The 14,213-nt window shown below is 33.6% G+C and overlaps 2 protein-coding genes across 2 annotated transcripts; one reads left to right on the top strand and one right to left on the bottom strand.

The window, feature by feature from the left end:
• Window positions 1-61: 61 nt before the first annotated feature.
• LOC145571797 (uncharacterized) lies at window positions 62-4,795 on the bottom strand. Its single transcript, XM_081630836.1, has 4 exons — window positions 4,259-4,795; window positions 2,461-3,234; window positions 1,619-1,963; window positions 62-1,013 (listed from the first exon to the last, which is right to left on the bottom strand). Exons 1-4 carry the CDS (start codon window positions 4,538-4,540, stop codon window positions 735-737), a joined length of 1,680 nt encoding a protein of 559 aa, XP_081486962.1. The 5' UTR covers window positions 4,541-4,795; the 3' UTR covers window positions 62-734.
• Window positions 4,796-10,538: 5,743 nt separating this feature from the next.
• LOC145571796 (uncharacterized) lies at window positions 10,539-13,984 on the top strand. The gene is made up of 9 exons (XM_081630835.1): window positions 10,539-10,871; window positions 10,981-11,078; window positions 11,244-11,358; window positions 11,490-11,551; window positions 11,913-11,964; window positions 12,094-12,205; window positions 12,659-12,757; window positions 12,858-12,985; window positions 13,095-13,984. The coding sequence occupies exons 1-9, from the start codon at window positions 10,687-10,689 to the stop codon at window positions 13,801-13,803; spliced, it is 1,560 nt and encodes a 519-aa protein (XP_081486961.1). The 5' UTR covers window positions 10,539-10,686; the 3' UTR covers window positions 13,804-13,984.
• The last annotated feature ends 229 nt before the right edge of the window (window positions 13,985-14,213 follow it).

The raw sequence follows: 14,213 nt of genomic DNA, 5'->3' as shown, positions 1-14,213 counted from the left end.
TAAAATTGATTTACTATCAATAATTTTTTTTGAGGAGATGATTTACTTCCAAAGTTACAATATAAATGCTCAATAATTAGGCTTTCTTTCCATTTAAATAAAAACATATTCCCATTCAAAAAAATATGCTTTGTATATTAGGTTCTCCATTCTTGATACGTTATTTTCATTTGATGATAATGAGAAATAGAGATAATAATACGGAGTAACATAAAAAATAAAAAAATAAAAATAAATAAATAAATAAATAAATAATAATAATAATAATAATAAGTACCAATGTGGTAGGGAGAAAGATAGAGAGAAATTATGTGCAAATATGAAAATATTAAAACAAATCTGAAGTTTCCATTAAAGGATGCATTCCATTATCAGTGAAAATCCTCTGTTTCTACTATTTCCATGGAAGGATAAAGAATGGCGTGTCTCTCTCCTTCGGCTTTTTGTATTGAAGACATGGCTAGTCTATTAGCATTCAAACCATCACCATTTACAAAAACGAAAAAAAGAAAAGTGCTACAATATAGAGGGGAAGAGAGGGTGGGGGGGGGGGGGGGGGGGGGGGTTCCCTTTTCTTCTCCACTCTGAACAATGTTGAGAGTTCCTTGACACAGGGCTGTAGGCCAAATCCCGTGACATACTACCATCACCATATTAAAAACACAAGTACTACAATATAATGATATATCAACCCCTCTCCCCCTCTTTTCTGGGCCAAAATAAAAAAGAGCAGATTATAGATGCTGTCTGAAAGTAAGATTCAGACGACCAGGGCGAAAATTAGTTTCTTGAAGCAGAGATGGTGGGGCAGTACCTGGCAGAATTGCAGAGACACCATGGAAAATATGTCTTGATTTACCTCCAAATATTAGAACATCTCCAGATTCTAATTTGATCTTATCAGCCTTTTCAGCATCTGCCTGATCACCATATAAAAATTCTGCAGAGTCACCAATGGAGAAAGACACAATAGGTATTCCTTTCCCAAGACTCTCTCGACTCTCATCCTTGTCCTGAAACAAGCAGATGAATGTATCAATCAAGGCAATGAGGTCCTAGAGCTTCACTTTGCTTGACATTATAGACTATAGAATCGTATAATTGTAGAACAAAAAAGCCAGGTTAATTGCCAGATAGGCAACCTACTCTTCACCTATTAAGGTGTTAGTTGCTTAACTTATTAAGCTGACAGACGCTTTGGCCCTGTAGTATAGAGGCTATAGAGCATAAAGCAAGTCAGCAAACACCAGTTTTCTAATTTTATTCTAGCTTTTGGGAGATTAGGTGGTCATTACTTATTAGAGACTTTGAGTAAAGAAGCTAGAGTTTTTTTTACCAAACTTCAAAAGATGTTCTTTATTGTGTGATACAATACCCATTAACTTCAATTTTGGAGATCATTTACTTGTTTCTAAGAATTAACAAGATTCCATTTGACAGCAAACAAACAAGCAAGCAAACAAAAAAGGTTACAGCAACAGTAAGACAATTTCTAATAGATATTATAGAAGAGCTGTCCAAATGTTTCTTCAACATGAAAGTGTTGGTTGTCACACAGAAAGCTAAACCATGTAATTTCAATACAAGAAAAATCAGATAAAACTTCAGAATTACGAACCTGATGTAAACCAAGCCGTCCAGTTTGTGTATAATAATTTACAAGGCAGATATCTGGCTTGACTGGGGGAAGAATGTCTTCTACATTATTTGCCCCAGACTGTTTAGCTATAAGAGAGTGAGAGTCCTTGATGGCTCTTTCAACTAACATTAGAAATTCCTGTGGAAGTGACGGTGGTTTTGCTTGATCAATTGGCCGATTTTTTACATATTTGTTGGCCTCAGGATCCCAAAACTGACCAAAACACATCATCCTCAGATGCAACTTCCCTCCCTCACGAAAACGAGGCTCATAGAAACCTGCAGGGCCCATTCCATGGTCACGACATTTCTTTAAAATGTTTGCCTACACAATACAGGATTTACCCATGTCAATATATTTAATTCCTTGTATTAAGCTAAAGTTTAAAAAAGATGTGGAGCAAATTCTGCATCAGAAGTTCCTCTCCTCCATAAGAAAGGAATATTGAGAAGTGTGTGTTTGTAACACAACAAAAAGAAGTAATTTGACCTCATTGTAAATTGGAAGAGTAACAATTTATTATTTTTGATGACCAGGAAGAGTAAAATTTTAACCTTAGGAATAATAGTGACAATTTAATTAAAGCCATGGTACAATACTACCCTACTGATCATTCAAACGGTTCTGATCTTATTGGCCACCATTAGGCTTGTCACATAAACATGATTGCACATTCTTATAAATAAACAGGTTAGCAGCATTAGGTGGCATGATATATTTACCTTCCAATGAAAAATAGAATTCCCAAATTTCAAAATATGGAGTGTTTCATCTCATCTAATGTGACAATAAAAACAAAGGAAGCTAAAAACAAGTGGCACCTGTTCGGAGGTTGAAAAGTAGCCCTTTAGTAGAACCATTCCAGATCTCAAAATAATTCCTTGAGGCCCCCCAACAGAGTGTTTCATCTCATTTCGCTTTTCTCTATTCTTTGCTAACAAGGATGGCTTCAGTATGATCATGGAACCTGATTTTGGAAGGCATATATCAAAAACTCTAATTGGAGTAGCACAATCAGAGCTTTCATTATTTTCATGGCCAAATTCATTCTCAGTACTTTTAAGAGGTTCAGCCCCAGAACAATGGTTAACTTCCACATCTGATTCCAATGAAAGGCGAGACACATCGGCAAGATTGTCAACACTTTCCATGAATGAGCGATCAAGGTTTATTGGAACTTTTGCTTTAACAGGGTGATGCCCTAGATATTTATCGTGGCTAGAATCAGCAGTATTGCTAGCCCTGGAGGAGGCTATCCATTGCTTTTGTCTACCACCACGAATATAACTTCTCCCTACAGAAGAACTTCCCTGTTGCTGGCCTCCTGCAGGAGTCATGTTATCATTATCTCGTGAAACAACACTGTCCAAACTATGGCCTTTTACTTGCCATGAGCCATGTGGTTTTCTATCTAAAGAACCTCCACCCCTGAACATATAACTGCCCTGTTGCAGGCCCTGGTGGTCTGGAGTCACATTCTCATATTTTTGTGAGACAACACCATCTGAATTATGCCCTTTCACTTGCCATGAGCTATGTGGTTTTCTATCCAGAGAACCTGACATGCGCTCATTAGAAGACGCATCAGCTTGAACCTAAGTAATGGTAAGTGCAAAACAGTATCAATATGGCTCCTTAGTTGATCTTAAGCAAACCACCAAAGCAGAAAACATAACCAGTGCTGCAAGAAAATCAACCAAACCAGGCAAACCAGTAATGCAGTATACAACAATCTTATGCTTGTTTTAGGCACAGCAAGAACTTCACAAAAGAAAAACTAGTACAAGTAAAATAAATTCATCAACCGTCATCAAGCTCCCGGCTATAGGGTTTTAAACTTAATCAGAAATTAGTTACAACTATAATGCCATACAGTACCAATATACTACCATTTCTATGAAGGTTCTTTGCATTATTCTCACTTACATCATTAGTTCATCACCAAAATGAAGCAAGTTTGTGGCTATGAAATAAACTTCGTCTGTTCAATAATAACAGCAACACTTCTTTTTAAGGAAGAAATTCACTTCATTCAAATCAATTGCAAGACTTGCAACATTACCCACCCCTTTCATGTGTATTTAGGAATAGAGGAAGCACCACATTTTCGGCCACGAAATCATAATTATGGATTGATTAAAGCCAAATACTCTTTTCCCTAGACCATATTTCAAAGACCTTATAAATCAAATACTAAAAAATTCATTTGAGCAAGCTCCATCAGTCCATAACATAAGCATAGTTCACCAACAGTATACAAACAAGAAAAACCCAATACTTTAGTTCAAGAATCTGTCTTTTAAACAGTATCAAACAAAACCTAGATCATTAATAATATTGAGAAAACTTAGGGAAAAACCCATCATTTTAAGCATTTAAAATTACAATATCCATGAAAAAAAAAGAGAGTAATTAATCAATTTACATTGACTGTCCTACTTTAATTACTAAAAAAGAATCACAAATTTAAATTTGACAAAATAATAGCAGCATGCAACGATTATAATTTACAAGGGACCCAAACAAAAAGAAAAAAAAAAAAAGAACCCTAAAACAAAAATCAATTTAAAAAATAAAGCAAAACCCTAAAAAGTGAGAGAAAAAAGGAGAAAGCTTTACAGGGGTATGAAAATCAGGAGAAGAATCGGCAGTAACTTTCCGCCATGAATGGCGACCTCTACCTCTTGAAGATGAAGAACACCCACCACTTCGATTCATTTCAGAAAAGCAGAAAAGAGAGAAAAAGTGGAAAGTTGAGAAGTTATGGAATTTTGGCGGGTGAGTTGAGAGTGGAGTAAAATTTTGGAAAGTGTTTGAAGAAGAACAAGTTTGGAAATTGAAGGGGTTAATCTGAATTTGTTTGTGGGGGTAGGTTAATGGTGTAAATTTGACTGTGATCATCCACTTCTATGGTTTCCAAATTCCAATGCTCTTTTCTACTCACTAGGATTGACAGTGATTTTGACATGGGCTTTCAAATTAATCTATATTACTATAAAAAGAGAAAGGATTTCTTCGTCGATAAATTTAATTTTTTCTAAAATACCATTTTACTTTTAAAAAATATTATTTATTCATATTTAATAATTAATTTTTTTAAAAAAAAAAATCTATCCTACCATAACTACCCATAAAAAAAAAAAAAAAAAAAAAAAAAAAAAAACTATCTATCATAATTACCCTATAATAACTGCTCCACTTATTTATTGAAAAAAACTGCTCTTGATTTTTTTTAAAGGTTAATTTCTTTTTTTTTTCTAATTTTTTATGTGAACACTTAGCTTGTATTACTAGAGCGTAAGCACGGAATATATTAATCGTATAAAATATATCAATGTTTTTTTATTACTACCCCATATAATATTATTAATTTATTTGTGTAAATATGATAGTGGAAGTTGTTGAATTTGTTTAGTAGAAGTTATGGAATAGGAAGTTATGATGGAAATTAATAGGTTTTTAGGGAAAAAAAAGTAAAGTTAACATAATTGAGGATTTAGAGTTTGGAGTGTTGTGGTTAAAAGTTGAAAAATGACTCTTAAATTATACTTTCTCTGTTTTTTTATACTTGCAACACGCTTGTTATCACACTTATCGATGAGGTGATTAAACTAGGTAAACGAATGAATTAAGCTATGAAATTTAAACCGTAACAACTTATCCTTTTCTTCTTATAGATGTTAAAACTTTGTAAATTAATTTATCCGTTTACATAGTCTAATATCTTCCTTAACATATGTACCAGAGGGGTGTGTTGCAACTAAATAAAAACGGAAGAAGTATATAAGATTTTAGAGCAAACACAATGGTTGCCCACAACCATTGTAGTTATTACTTATTTTATTAATTTCTCTATCTTCCACCTTATTTATAACCACACTTATACCCATTTAATAACCAATGTATCACAATAATTAACTACAATTTTTTTGGTTATATATTTTCTCTCTCATACTTTTACACAACCCCACGACACAATCTCTCTTTTAAACCTTACCAGATACATTTGTCACATCACTAAGGACAGCAATCAAAGACAAAAGGTGAATATTATTTTAATCAATAACCAAAACTTGTAACTGGTTATTTTCCTGGTTACTACTTTTTTTCTACAAAATTTTCTCTCTCTTCATTTTTTTTAAATACTTTTTCACTTTCTATGTGTCACGTCTTTCCCCAATATAAATTGATTCCATCGGCATTAGTGTTTTGTGTTATCTAATGTGGCAATCTTTCTTATACATGATTTGCACTTCATGAATGATACTCCATATTTGATTCTCATCACCTTTCTCCCTTTATGAATAAGCCCGACTCTATTATCAAGTGGATCCGTAAATAAAGCTCTCCAAAAACTGAAAAAATACGAGATAACATAAGAAATTAGATGCAAAATAAGAAAAGACATAAACATAAACATAAATTGCTACGACAAATAAATTACAGTAATAGACAAGACACAAACAAAGAGTAAAAAGATGAGAATTATAACAGAAAAAAAAAGTAGCACCATCTTTTATGAAATCTCTGTCAAAGATCAGAGATACCATCTTCTAATGTCTTAACTTGGGTACTTCCGCCATCAAACCTTCAACAATGGCGGCACCAGCTGATGCTAAACTCAGTTACCTTATTCCATGTCACCATCTTCACCGTCTACAAGAGGGAATTTTAGTACGATTGCGACAAGCCGTCAATTTACGCCGATTCCATCAAATCCATTGTAAAGGAGATGGAACTGAAAGGTTTTCTTTTTAACGACCTCCATAACCTTAAGTGTTTTAGTAATTTTTTTTTCCATTTAATTAATTTGCTTGATTTACTGTACTTTTTTATTTTTTTTATTTCCAATCTTTAATAAGAGCAAATATTATTCTCTAATTTAATTAGGCAACTGATCGTCTTATTCCACTTCTAACTAAATTGGTGGTTTCTGGGTGTGATTTGTATTTCACTTCTTAGCGAGAAATATCTAGACCACCGTTTATATATATATATATATATATTGCTAATTTGGTGGATTGAATTAATTATTTGAGTTTAATAACGTTGCTCAATTTTGTTTAAAAAATCATTAAAGATTTCTTGCTGATTTGGTGGATTGAATTAATTATTTGAGCTTAGTAACATTGCTCATTTTTGTTTAAATTTTGTAACCGATGACTTAATTAATTCCGACAAATAAATTGACACCCTTATTTCATCCCTTCACATTTGAACTAAATGGTTCATTATCCCATTCTTATATAGTACTCCATCCTAGACAATTGCTGTAATTTTATAAGTGTAACCACCCTTAGAGGTAAATTATTTATGGTGTGTGGCTTAAAGCAATTTTTCAATTTAAAAAAAAAATTATGTAGGCGAGTATTTTTGTTTGGTGCTAATTACACTCAAGGCCGGTTAAGGGCCTTTGCAAACAGACCTTTAGCACAGGGCCCCGAATTGTTGAGGGCCCATTTATACATGGAGCCCAACCCTAAGTGTAAAAAAAAAAAAAAAAAAAAAAATTGCTGCTGCTCAATCAAGCGTGAATTAAGTCAATAACTTTTCCATCAGCCATTCTTCTTCCCGTTTTAATTACACCCACAAATCAAGCAAATTACCTCGTAAAATGTTTTCAGTTTGCTTAAAAAATCTAAAACCTTCCTTCTTCAGTCATTAATTTTCTTGTTTTACCCCAAATTCTTCATTTTTCCAAATAAACTTTTTGTCTTCCTCTATCAATTCCTGTATTACTTCCCATGGAGGAATTAATTACTTCGTTTTCCACCAAATAAAACCCTTGATATTCGTATATCAAAGGCTAATATGTATAGAATTTCAAAATTTCTAGGAGTTATTTAGCTATTATTGCCAATATGTGAGATTTTTAAAGTTGGAAACTAAGAAAATTATTGTAATTGCCTAATGGGTAGATTAGGTACTCCCATGAGTCGGTGAGTTGCGGCCATTGGAGTTGCGGTAAACTTTTATTAAGTTGTTTCCATCCTCTTTTCACTTTCAATTATTAACCTAATTGTTAAAGATTAGTTTTTTGGATGCATTGTTTGTTTAATTATTAAATATTAATGTAGTTTTATTTTTAATTATGGCTGCCAAATGATTATCTGGAAAAGGTGCAATATGTAGATTTGTTGATGAATTTGCGACAAAAATGGTTAGAATTTTTTTTTTTTTTTGAAATTGTATTGGGATATGTACTGTTTAAAATGTTATACGTAATATGTTGTGTCAAAAAAAAAAATGTTGTAATATGATTATTGAATTTATACCTAATAAACAACGGGGCCTAATTTTTAAGTTTAGAACAGGGCTCCTAATATGGTTAAGACATCCCTGATTACACTTTCATGCTGTTCTTTTCTCTATATACTGAATATTTTCTAACTAGAATAAAGGGTTTAAAAAAAAAATAATTCTAACCAAATTTTGAAAATTGAAATGAATAATTGCAATAGGTACATAATCTCATTTACACCAAAACTTTTGTAACTGACCGTTTTAAATTTCAACCAAAAAATAAAGTCACATCATTATTTTTACCCTATTATATACAGTATATGATATGACAATTTTATGGACATTAACCCATTCCTATAATCCTATACATAACTACATTATGGCAGACTTTGTAGTAATTCTATAATTGCAACCCTAGAGGTAAATTTTTTGATATGTAGCCTAAATTTTCATCTATATAAACTTGTGCAAGTAATTGTTGTTGGTACTAAATATTTTGACCTTATTTCAGATAGATACTTTATTCAAACAGAACACAATGAGAACAACACCCCCTACTAGTATTACCTTCAAGATTCATCATTGGTACCTCTAGATTTATGATCCAACACTACCAAGATACAATGACTATTTATCAACGACTTTGCCCATGTTGCTTATTTAGTACAATCACGTCTGATCCAACATGGAGTGAAATAAGAGAATTTCCACCAATAACCTGAAGAGCACCAAACATGAAGATCCACACATGTTGCATATTACAAATTCAACTAATAATGGAATTGCCACAACATCTAATACATTTGGAGACAATGGAAGTAAAAAGAAATGAAGCACAATATAAGCACATTAGAATAACCACATACTACCATAACAAAAAAAGAAGGCTAAAAGCCAAACCCATGCTTAGTATTTAGACGTTAATTAAGAAATGTTCTACCAACATAATGAATATTGAATTCAACCATTTCGTATTAACTTTCATTCCAATTTGTACAAAATCAAATAGATACAAATCCAATTCATAGACTCTATCATGCACTGATGCATTTCTCTTTCCACCCATATATATTTTTCCTTTTACATTTAATTATTTAAAAATAGATTAATATTTATAATATACAATTCACACTAAAAAAAACATCTGGGGCATCGCCTGGTCCACAACCTAGTTTAAGTCTCAAACATTAAATATATTAGCTTTGCAAAGATAATAAGTAGGGTTTGACCAAATTGTATTGCATAAATAGTTTTGTAAATTTAATATACATTTTTCTACCAATATTGAGTAAAGAAACAGTTTAAGAATGACAACAAAAAAAATACGAGAGTAGAGAGTACTATAAAGGACTCATTTGCTTCAATTGTTATGAAGTACACATGTTGCTTAATAATGATCTAGCAGTTAAAGGTGAGCTTTATCATAGAGACGTTCTTATACAAGATATGTGTTTGCGATCTATGTAGTACACAAGTTGGGTTTTTTTTTTTTTTTTAGTCGTTTTATTAGAAATTGCAATATTGCTAGAATAGGGGTGGTAGCTTCAGCATATCACACCTTTCTCTCTTAAATTGAATCTAATATTATATCCAACTTTTTATAGTCAGGAAGAGATATTGAGTTCCCGCATAGGCTACACATGGTTTTGTAGAAATGAATCACATATAATAAAATGAATTACTATTAACAAGTTTTGGATATATTAGAGACACTTAGGGCCTGTTCTCTTCAGTTTATTTTCAGTTCAATTCAGTTCAGTTCACTTCTTAATTTTCTTCTCTCATAAAATATTCAGTTCAGCTCCAATAAATTCAGTTAGCTCACTTTAGTTAATCAGAACAGACCCTTATAATATTTATAGATGAAATTTCTACTATAGGGAACCCTAACTCTTCTCACATTGATGGTGGTTGGCATCTGCTTGGATTTAATGCACCCAGTTGGAGAAGCATCTAATAAAGACGGGTTTGGTTAGAACTTAGAATGAAAATAATTAAGTGGTTTATGGTTCAAAGGTATACATAGAGCAAGGATGGTGGTGCCTTGGTAATGATGACTCTATGGACTACAGGATTATGGCAGTAGCAGTTATGGGTTAAGTACTTTGGCGTTACATTCGAAAGCGTTAGCATGTCTATAGTGGCTACATTGGTCTTTGAATTCTAACATTCCATCCACTATTAGTTACTTTTTCCAGGTTGGAAGTCATGAGAACATCAATTACCTTTGGCATTCGACTACTTTTGTGTTAGCGGGCACACCAATGTGTTATGAAGTAGTATTTTTTGAAGTACTGCCCATGTAAAATTGATATTGATGGTCTTTTTTACTTAAAAGAAAGGCCAATCATAGAATTGTTAATACTATTACAATATTTATTTTGCTTCAAAATCAAGTGTTATAATGTAAATGTGTCAAAAATTAATCCGATTTGACTAGACTTAATATGTCACGAGAGTAACCAATGATAGAATAAAACATGTATGATGTTTAGTTGTATAAATTATATAATGACTTAGCGTGACTCAACTCAAGCCAGACCAAAACAAACTCGACCTAGTGGTCTAAATCAACACCACTATGTAAATTGGAATTACCTTATAATATCCTTCGTAAAACAAAAAACACTCCTCTAGTGTCTAGTCCTCTCTACTACCTTAGTTCCCAATTCAAATCTAACCAATTCAAAAATTGTACTCCACCCAAAAACTTGCAACGGTCGTCCCCATTCCTAACATCCTAAACCCTAAAAACACCCTGAAAATCTTCTCCCAAACAATCTGTTGATTTGATTGAACTACAAATGGCGAAATCTCACTGCAATGCTCAAAATGCCATTGAAGAAGAAGACTATACTGAATTGGAAGATTCCGATTACGATGAATTTGATTCAGATGGTTCTGAAGAAGACCCAACCTTCATTGATGATATTGACAAGTTTCAATCCAATTTCTCCAAGTTATCAATCAATTCACGATCAAATTTGAAGTGAAATTCAATCTTAAATTCTATAATTCAAATTTTACATCAATCTAGTAAATGGGTACTTCAATTTTGTAAACCCAGGCTTTTAACTAATTTCTTTTTTGGATTCTAGTGACAGACATTATGCACCAGATACGGAGGAAATGATTGCACCAAACCTTGGAATTAAAGATATGAAAGATTTTGAGGAAATTCAGAGAGTTATAGACAGTAAGTAGTTTAGGTATCATCATTGCAGCATTCAATCTTTTGTTTTTATGATATTAAAAGTTGTATGATGTATAGTGCTGTAGAAGTACTGAAATTGAAAACAAAAAACGATAACAAACAGGCCCGTAATTTACTAGGAATTAAATTATGATGTTATATTGGCAGGTGGGTTGGTAGAGAAATTGAAGGTGGAGCAATGTAAGGTGTATTTGAGGAAACATGGGTTGAGATTGTCTGGGAAGAAAGATACCCTTGTTCAAAGAATCAAGGAGCACTCAGAGTAATGTTGCATTTTCATCTGATGTTTAACAAATTATTGCATTAGTTGTGCTATTCTCCTTTACTATATATTGAAGTCTATTGAAGTGTTTTTTTTTTTTTTTTTTGGTTTGTCTTTAATTTGATTATCAGGATTCTGAATGGGGGAGGAGAAAAGAAGTTTCCACAATCAAGCTTTGTGTTAAATTGCAAGGGTAAGTGGATGCTGTTGAGTTTCATTTGATGTGACTAGGCTAAATGAGCAGAGTTGGATTCATGATGAATGTAGCTAGCTAGGGTCGAAACATTTAGGAGATCAAGAAAATTGTTTGCCATTGTTTTATGTGTAGGAAAGCATCTTAATGATCTTGTTTAGGCTTTTTTAAGAGGTTATGTTGGGTGATAGTATGAAATTAAGACAGAGATCTATTGTGTCCTATGATCGTAAATTCGTAATGTCATATGATGGGATGTATGAGCACAATATCGTGTTGGAAACTTGATTTAAGATAAATGTAGCTTTTGTATCTATTTTGTAATACTTCAATGTGATTAACATAAGAGGGTAATTTACAGGTGATGCCTGTATGAGGGACATTGTGATGTTTGAACAAACTGTTTATGAAGGGTAATTGCCCTTTTGGCTTTGCAAAGTTGCTTTTTCTTCTGAAATTCCTCATATGTACCTTTTGTCCATTGAATTTCAGCATGTAGATTCTTTGGCCCTTGCTTCATTCAAAGCAATTGCGTGTTGCAGGTACAATATTGCCTCAAGGAGTGCTACTGGTCCTTCATGCGGTAAAAGAATTGTTGCTGGCCGTATAGTGAAAGAAAGTTATGGTGCTGCCAAGCAGCAGCATACATTTACGGTTAGTTCTATATCCGTGCTTAGCAACACTACTCATTCTACAGTGTTATACTTTGTGTGTGATTAGAAATGAACTATTGTACTCTGCAAACTAGAATTTCCATGTTACATCACAATTTCACCCTTTACACCCATATTCAGCTCAATTTACTGTCTTTTTGTGCCTCTTATTATGTAGCCTGGAGATTTTTGGCAAAGGGAGGGATATAGTATTTCTATTACTTGTACCTGTAGCAAAATGTTAACAGACTCATTTATCTAGTGCTAAATTCCTGACCAAATGGCGTCTTATTTTTGCCCCTTAAGTATTTTTCTTTCTTCCATGATAGCACAATGCTAGACTTTTTATGCTGATTATCTTCAAATGCCAAAAAACATTTCTTTGCTCAATTATCATTAATCGTGACAGCAAACATGCTGAAAGATTTGGTACTGACCATCTTTTAATTTTCAGGTTGAGGTTCTCTGGAGCAAAGGCCACAAACCACTACCTCCACTTCATCCCCTCTTAATTAAGGGCAGAAACCTCTACAAATTGAACACATTGAGGCGGGTGAGCAATTAACAGACTTTTTTTTTGGCTCTTTCCATGCTGGAATTTATGATTAGATTGCTATTACTTAGAAGTAGTTGCAATTTTCCGCCTATATTAGAGATGGGATGATGAATCAGAAAGACAGCGGGTTTTGAGCGAAAAGCATTGCAGGGGCTCCCTCGCCCGATCAAATAGAGAAGCCCGAATTCAGGGAAAGATATCAAAGAAGATGCTCAAAGGAGCCAGGTATGGACTTAACATCACTTGTTTTTTAATTCTTAATGTTTAAATACAAGGATAGATGAGAGTTGGACTGTTCAATTTCACTTAGAAAGTTGGCACTACTCTACTGCAGGGTTTGTCCAAAAGAAAGACAACATTTATGTCAAGAGAAGAACCATAGGCTTGCAACAGGTCCCGTGTCCAACAATGATTCAAAAAATGTAGGAAGCAAGGTTCAGCAGCAACATACAGTGGCAATGAAGACTCAGCAGCAGCAGCAGAATTACAAAGATAATAATCTGAAGATTCCTGTAGAATATAAAGAGAATTCATATGCAGGATTACCTATAGCACAGCCATCCCGACTGATAAAGCCAAATATACCAGCTTCTGATACGTATGTAAAGCCAACTTCGAGAGTGTGCTTGGGATACAAAGATCTAAATTCTTCTCTGTCTCACATTGCCCCTGCAAAATTTCAGCAAATACAACATCCACAACACCTGCATCATTCCGTTCAGGCTGTTATAAAACCTCAGTCATTCCAGCAGAAAACATCAAACACATCAACCTGTCATTTCTATCAGAAGCCGAGCTCTAGAATTTCTGAAAATGGGAATTTCATAACTTCTGCCTCCCGTGATTTGGCATTTTCAGATAAAAGTCAGCACCCACAGAATCAATTACTTGCTTCAAATAGAACATCATTGCACAACTCATTCGGTAGAAATCATCAAAAGGAACCGCAGCAGCTGTGTCGACACTATCCTCGAGGCAAGTGTTACTATGGGACTCGCTGCAAGTTTTTGCATGTATCCAATAGGGACTATGATAAATTTTAGTTGACACCGAAATTCTGTGTGAATTACATTTTGATGGAAACTGTGCCCCTTCATTTTGACATCTCAATGCATTAAATTTTCAAAGAAGAGACTTATTGTGTATAGCAAGACCAAACTGTTCTTGAGGTTTTAAAACACGACTATCTTCAACTTGAGGATTATATTAAGTTTCTTTTGGGCATATCATTACTGTATTATAGTGATTTCACATTTATGTATGTACATGCTTATATAGTGTAGGCCAGGTGCCCCAGGCCAAGGCCCTGAATTAGCTATTCCAGACCTCCAGGACAAAGGTTGTGCCTGGCCTAAACCAAACTCAACAGACCGGTACTGGGTATTGTATTGGCCCTGTCCAGCTCCGAGTCGTTGGACTTTATATCCTTTTTTTTTTTTTTTCTTCCTTCACA

Source organism: Chenopodium album, chromosome 12 (assembly GCF_948465745.1).
Source record: "Chenopodium album chromosome 12, dcCheAlbu1.1, whole genome shotgun sequence".
NCBI lineage: Eukaryota > Viridiplantae > Streptophyta > Magnoliopsida > Caryophyllales > Amaranthaceae > Chenopodium > Chenopodium album.
Note: the sequence above shows the minus strand (reverse complement) of the source record. Positions and strands in the feature narration are given on the sequence as shown.

Coding starts and splice junctions, on each gene's coding strand:
- LOC145571797 (XM_081630836.1), bottom strand. CDS start 4,540: ATGATCACAGTCAAATTTACACCATTAACCTACCCCCACAAACAAATT. Junction 3,235..4,258: donor CTCCTGATTTTCATACCCCT/GTAAAGCTTTCT, acceptor ACCATTACTTAG/GTTCAAGCTGATGCGTCTTC. Junction 1,964..2,460: donor ACTTTTCAACCTCCGAACAG/GTGCCACTTGTT, acceptor TGTATTGTGTAG/GCAAACATTTTAAAGAAATG.
- LOC145571796 (XM_081630835.1), top strand. CDS start 10,687: ATGGCGAAATCTCACTGCAATGCTCAAAATGCCATTGAAGAAGAAGAC. Junction 11,079..11,243: donor AATTCAGAGAGTTATAGACA/GTAAGTAGTTTA, acceptor TTATATTGGCAG/GTGGGTTGGTAGAGAAATTG. Junction 11,359..11,489: donor AGAATCAAGGAGCACTCAGA/GTAATGTTGCAT, acceptor TTTGATTATCAG/GATTCTGAATGGGGGAGGAG.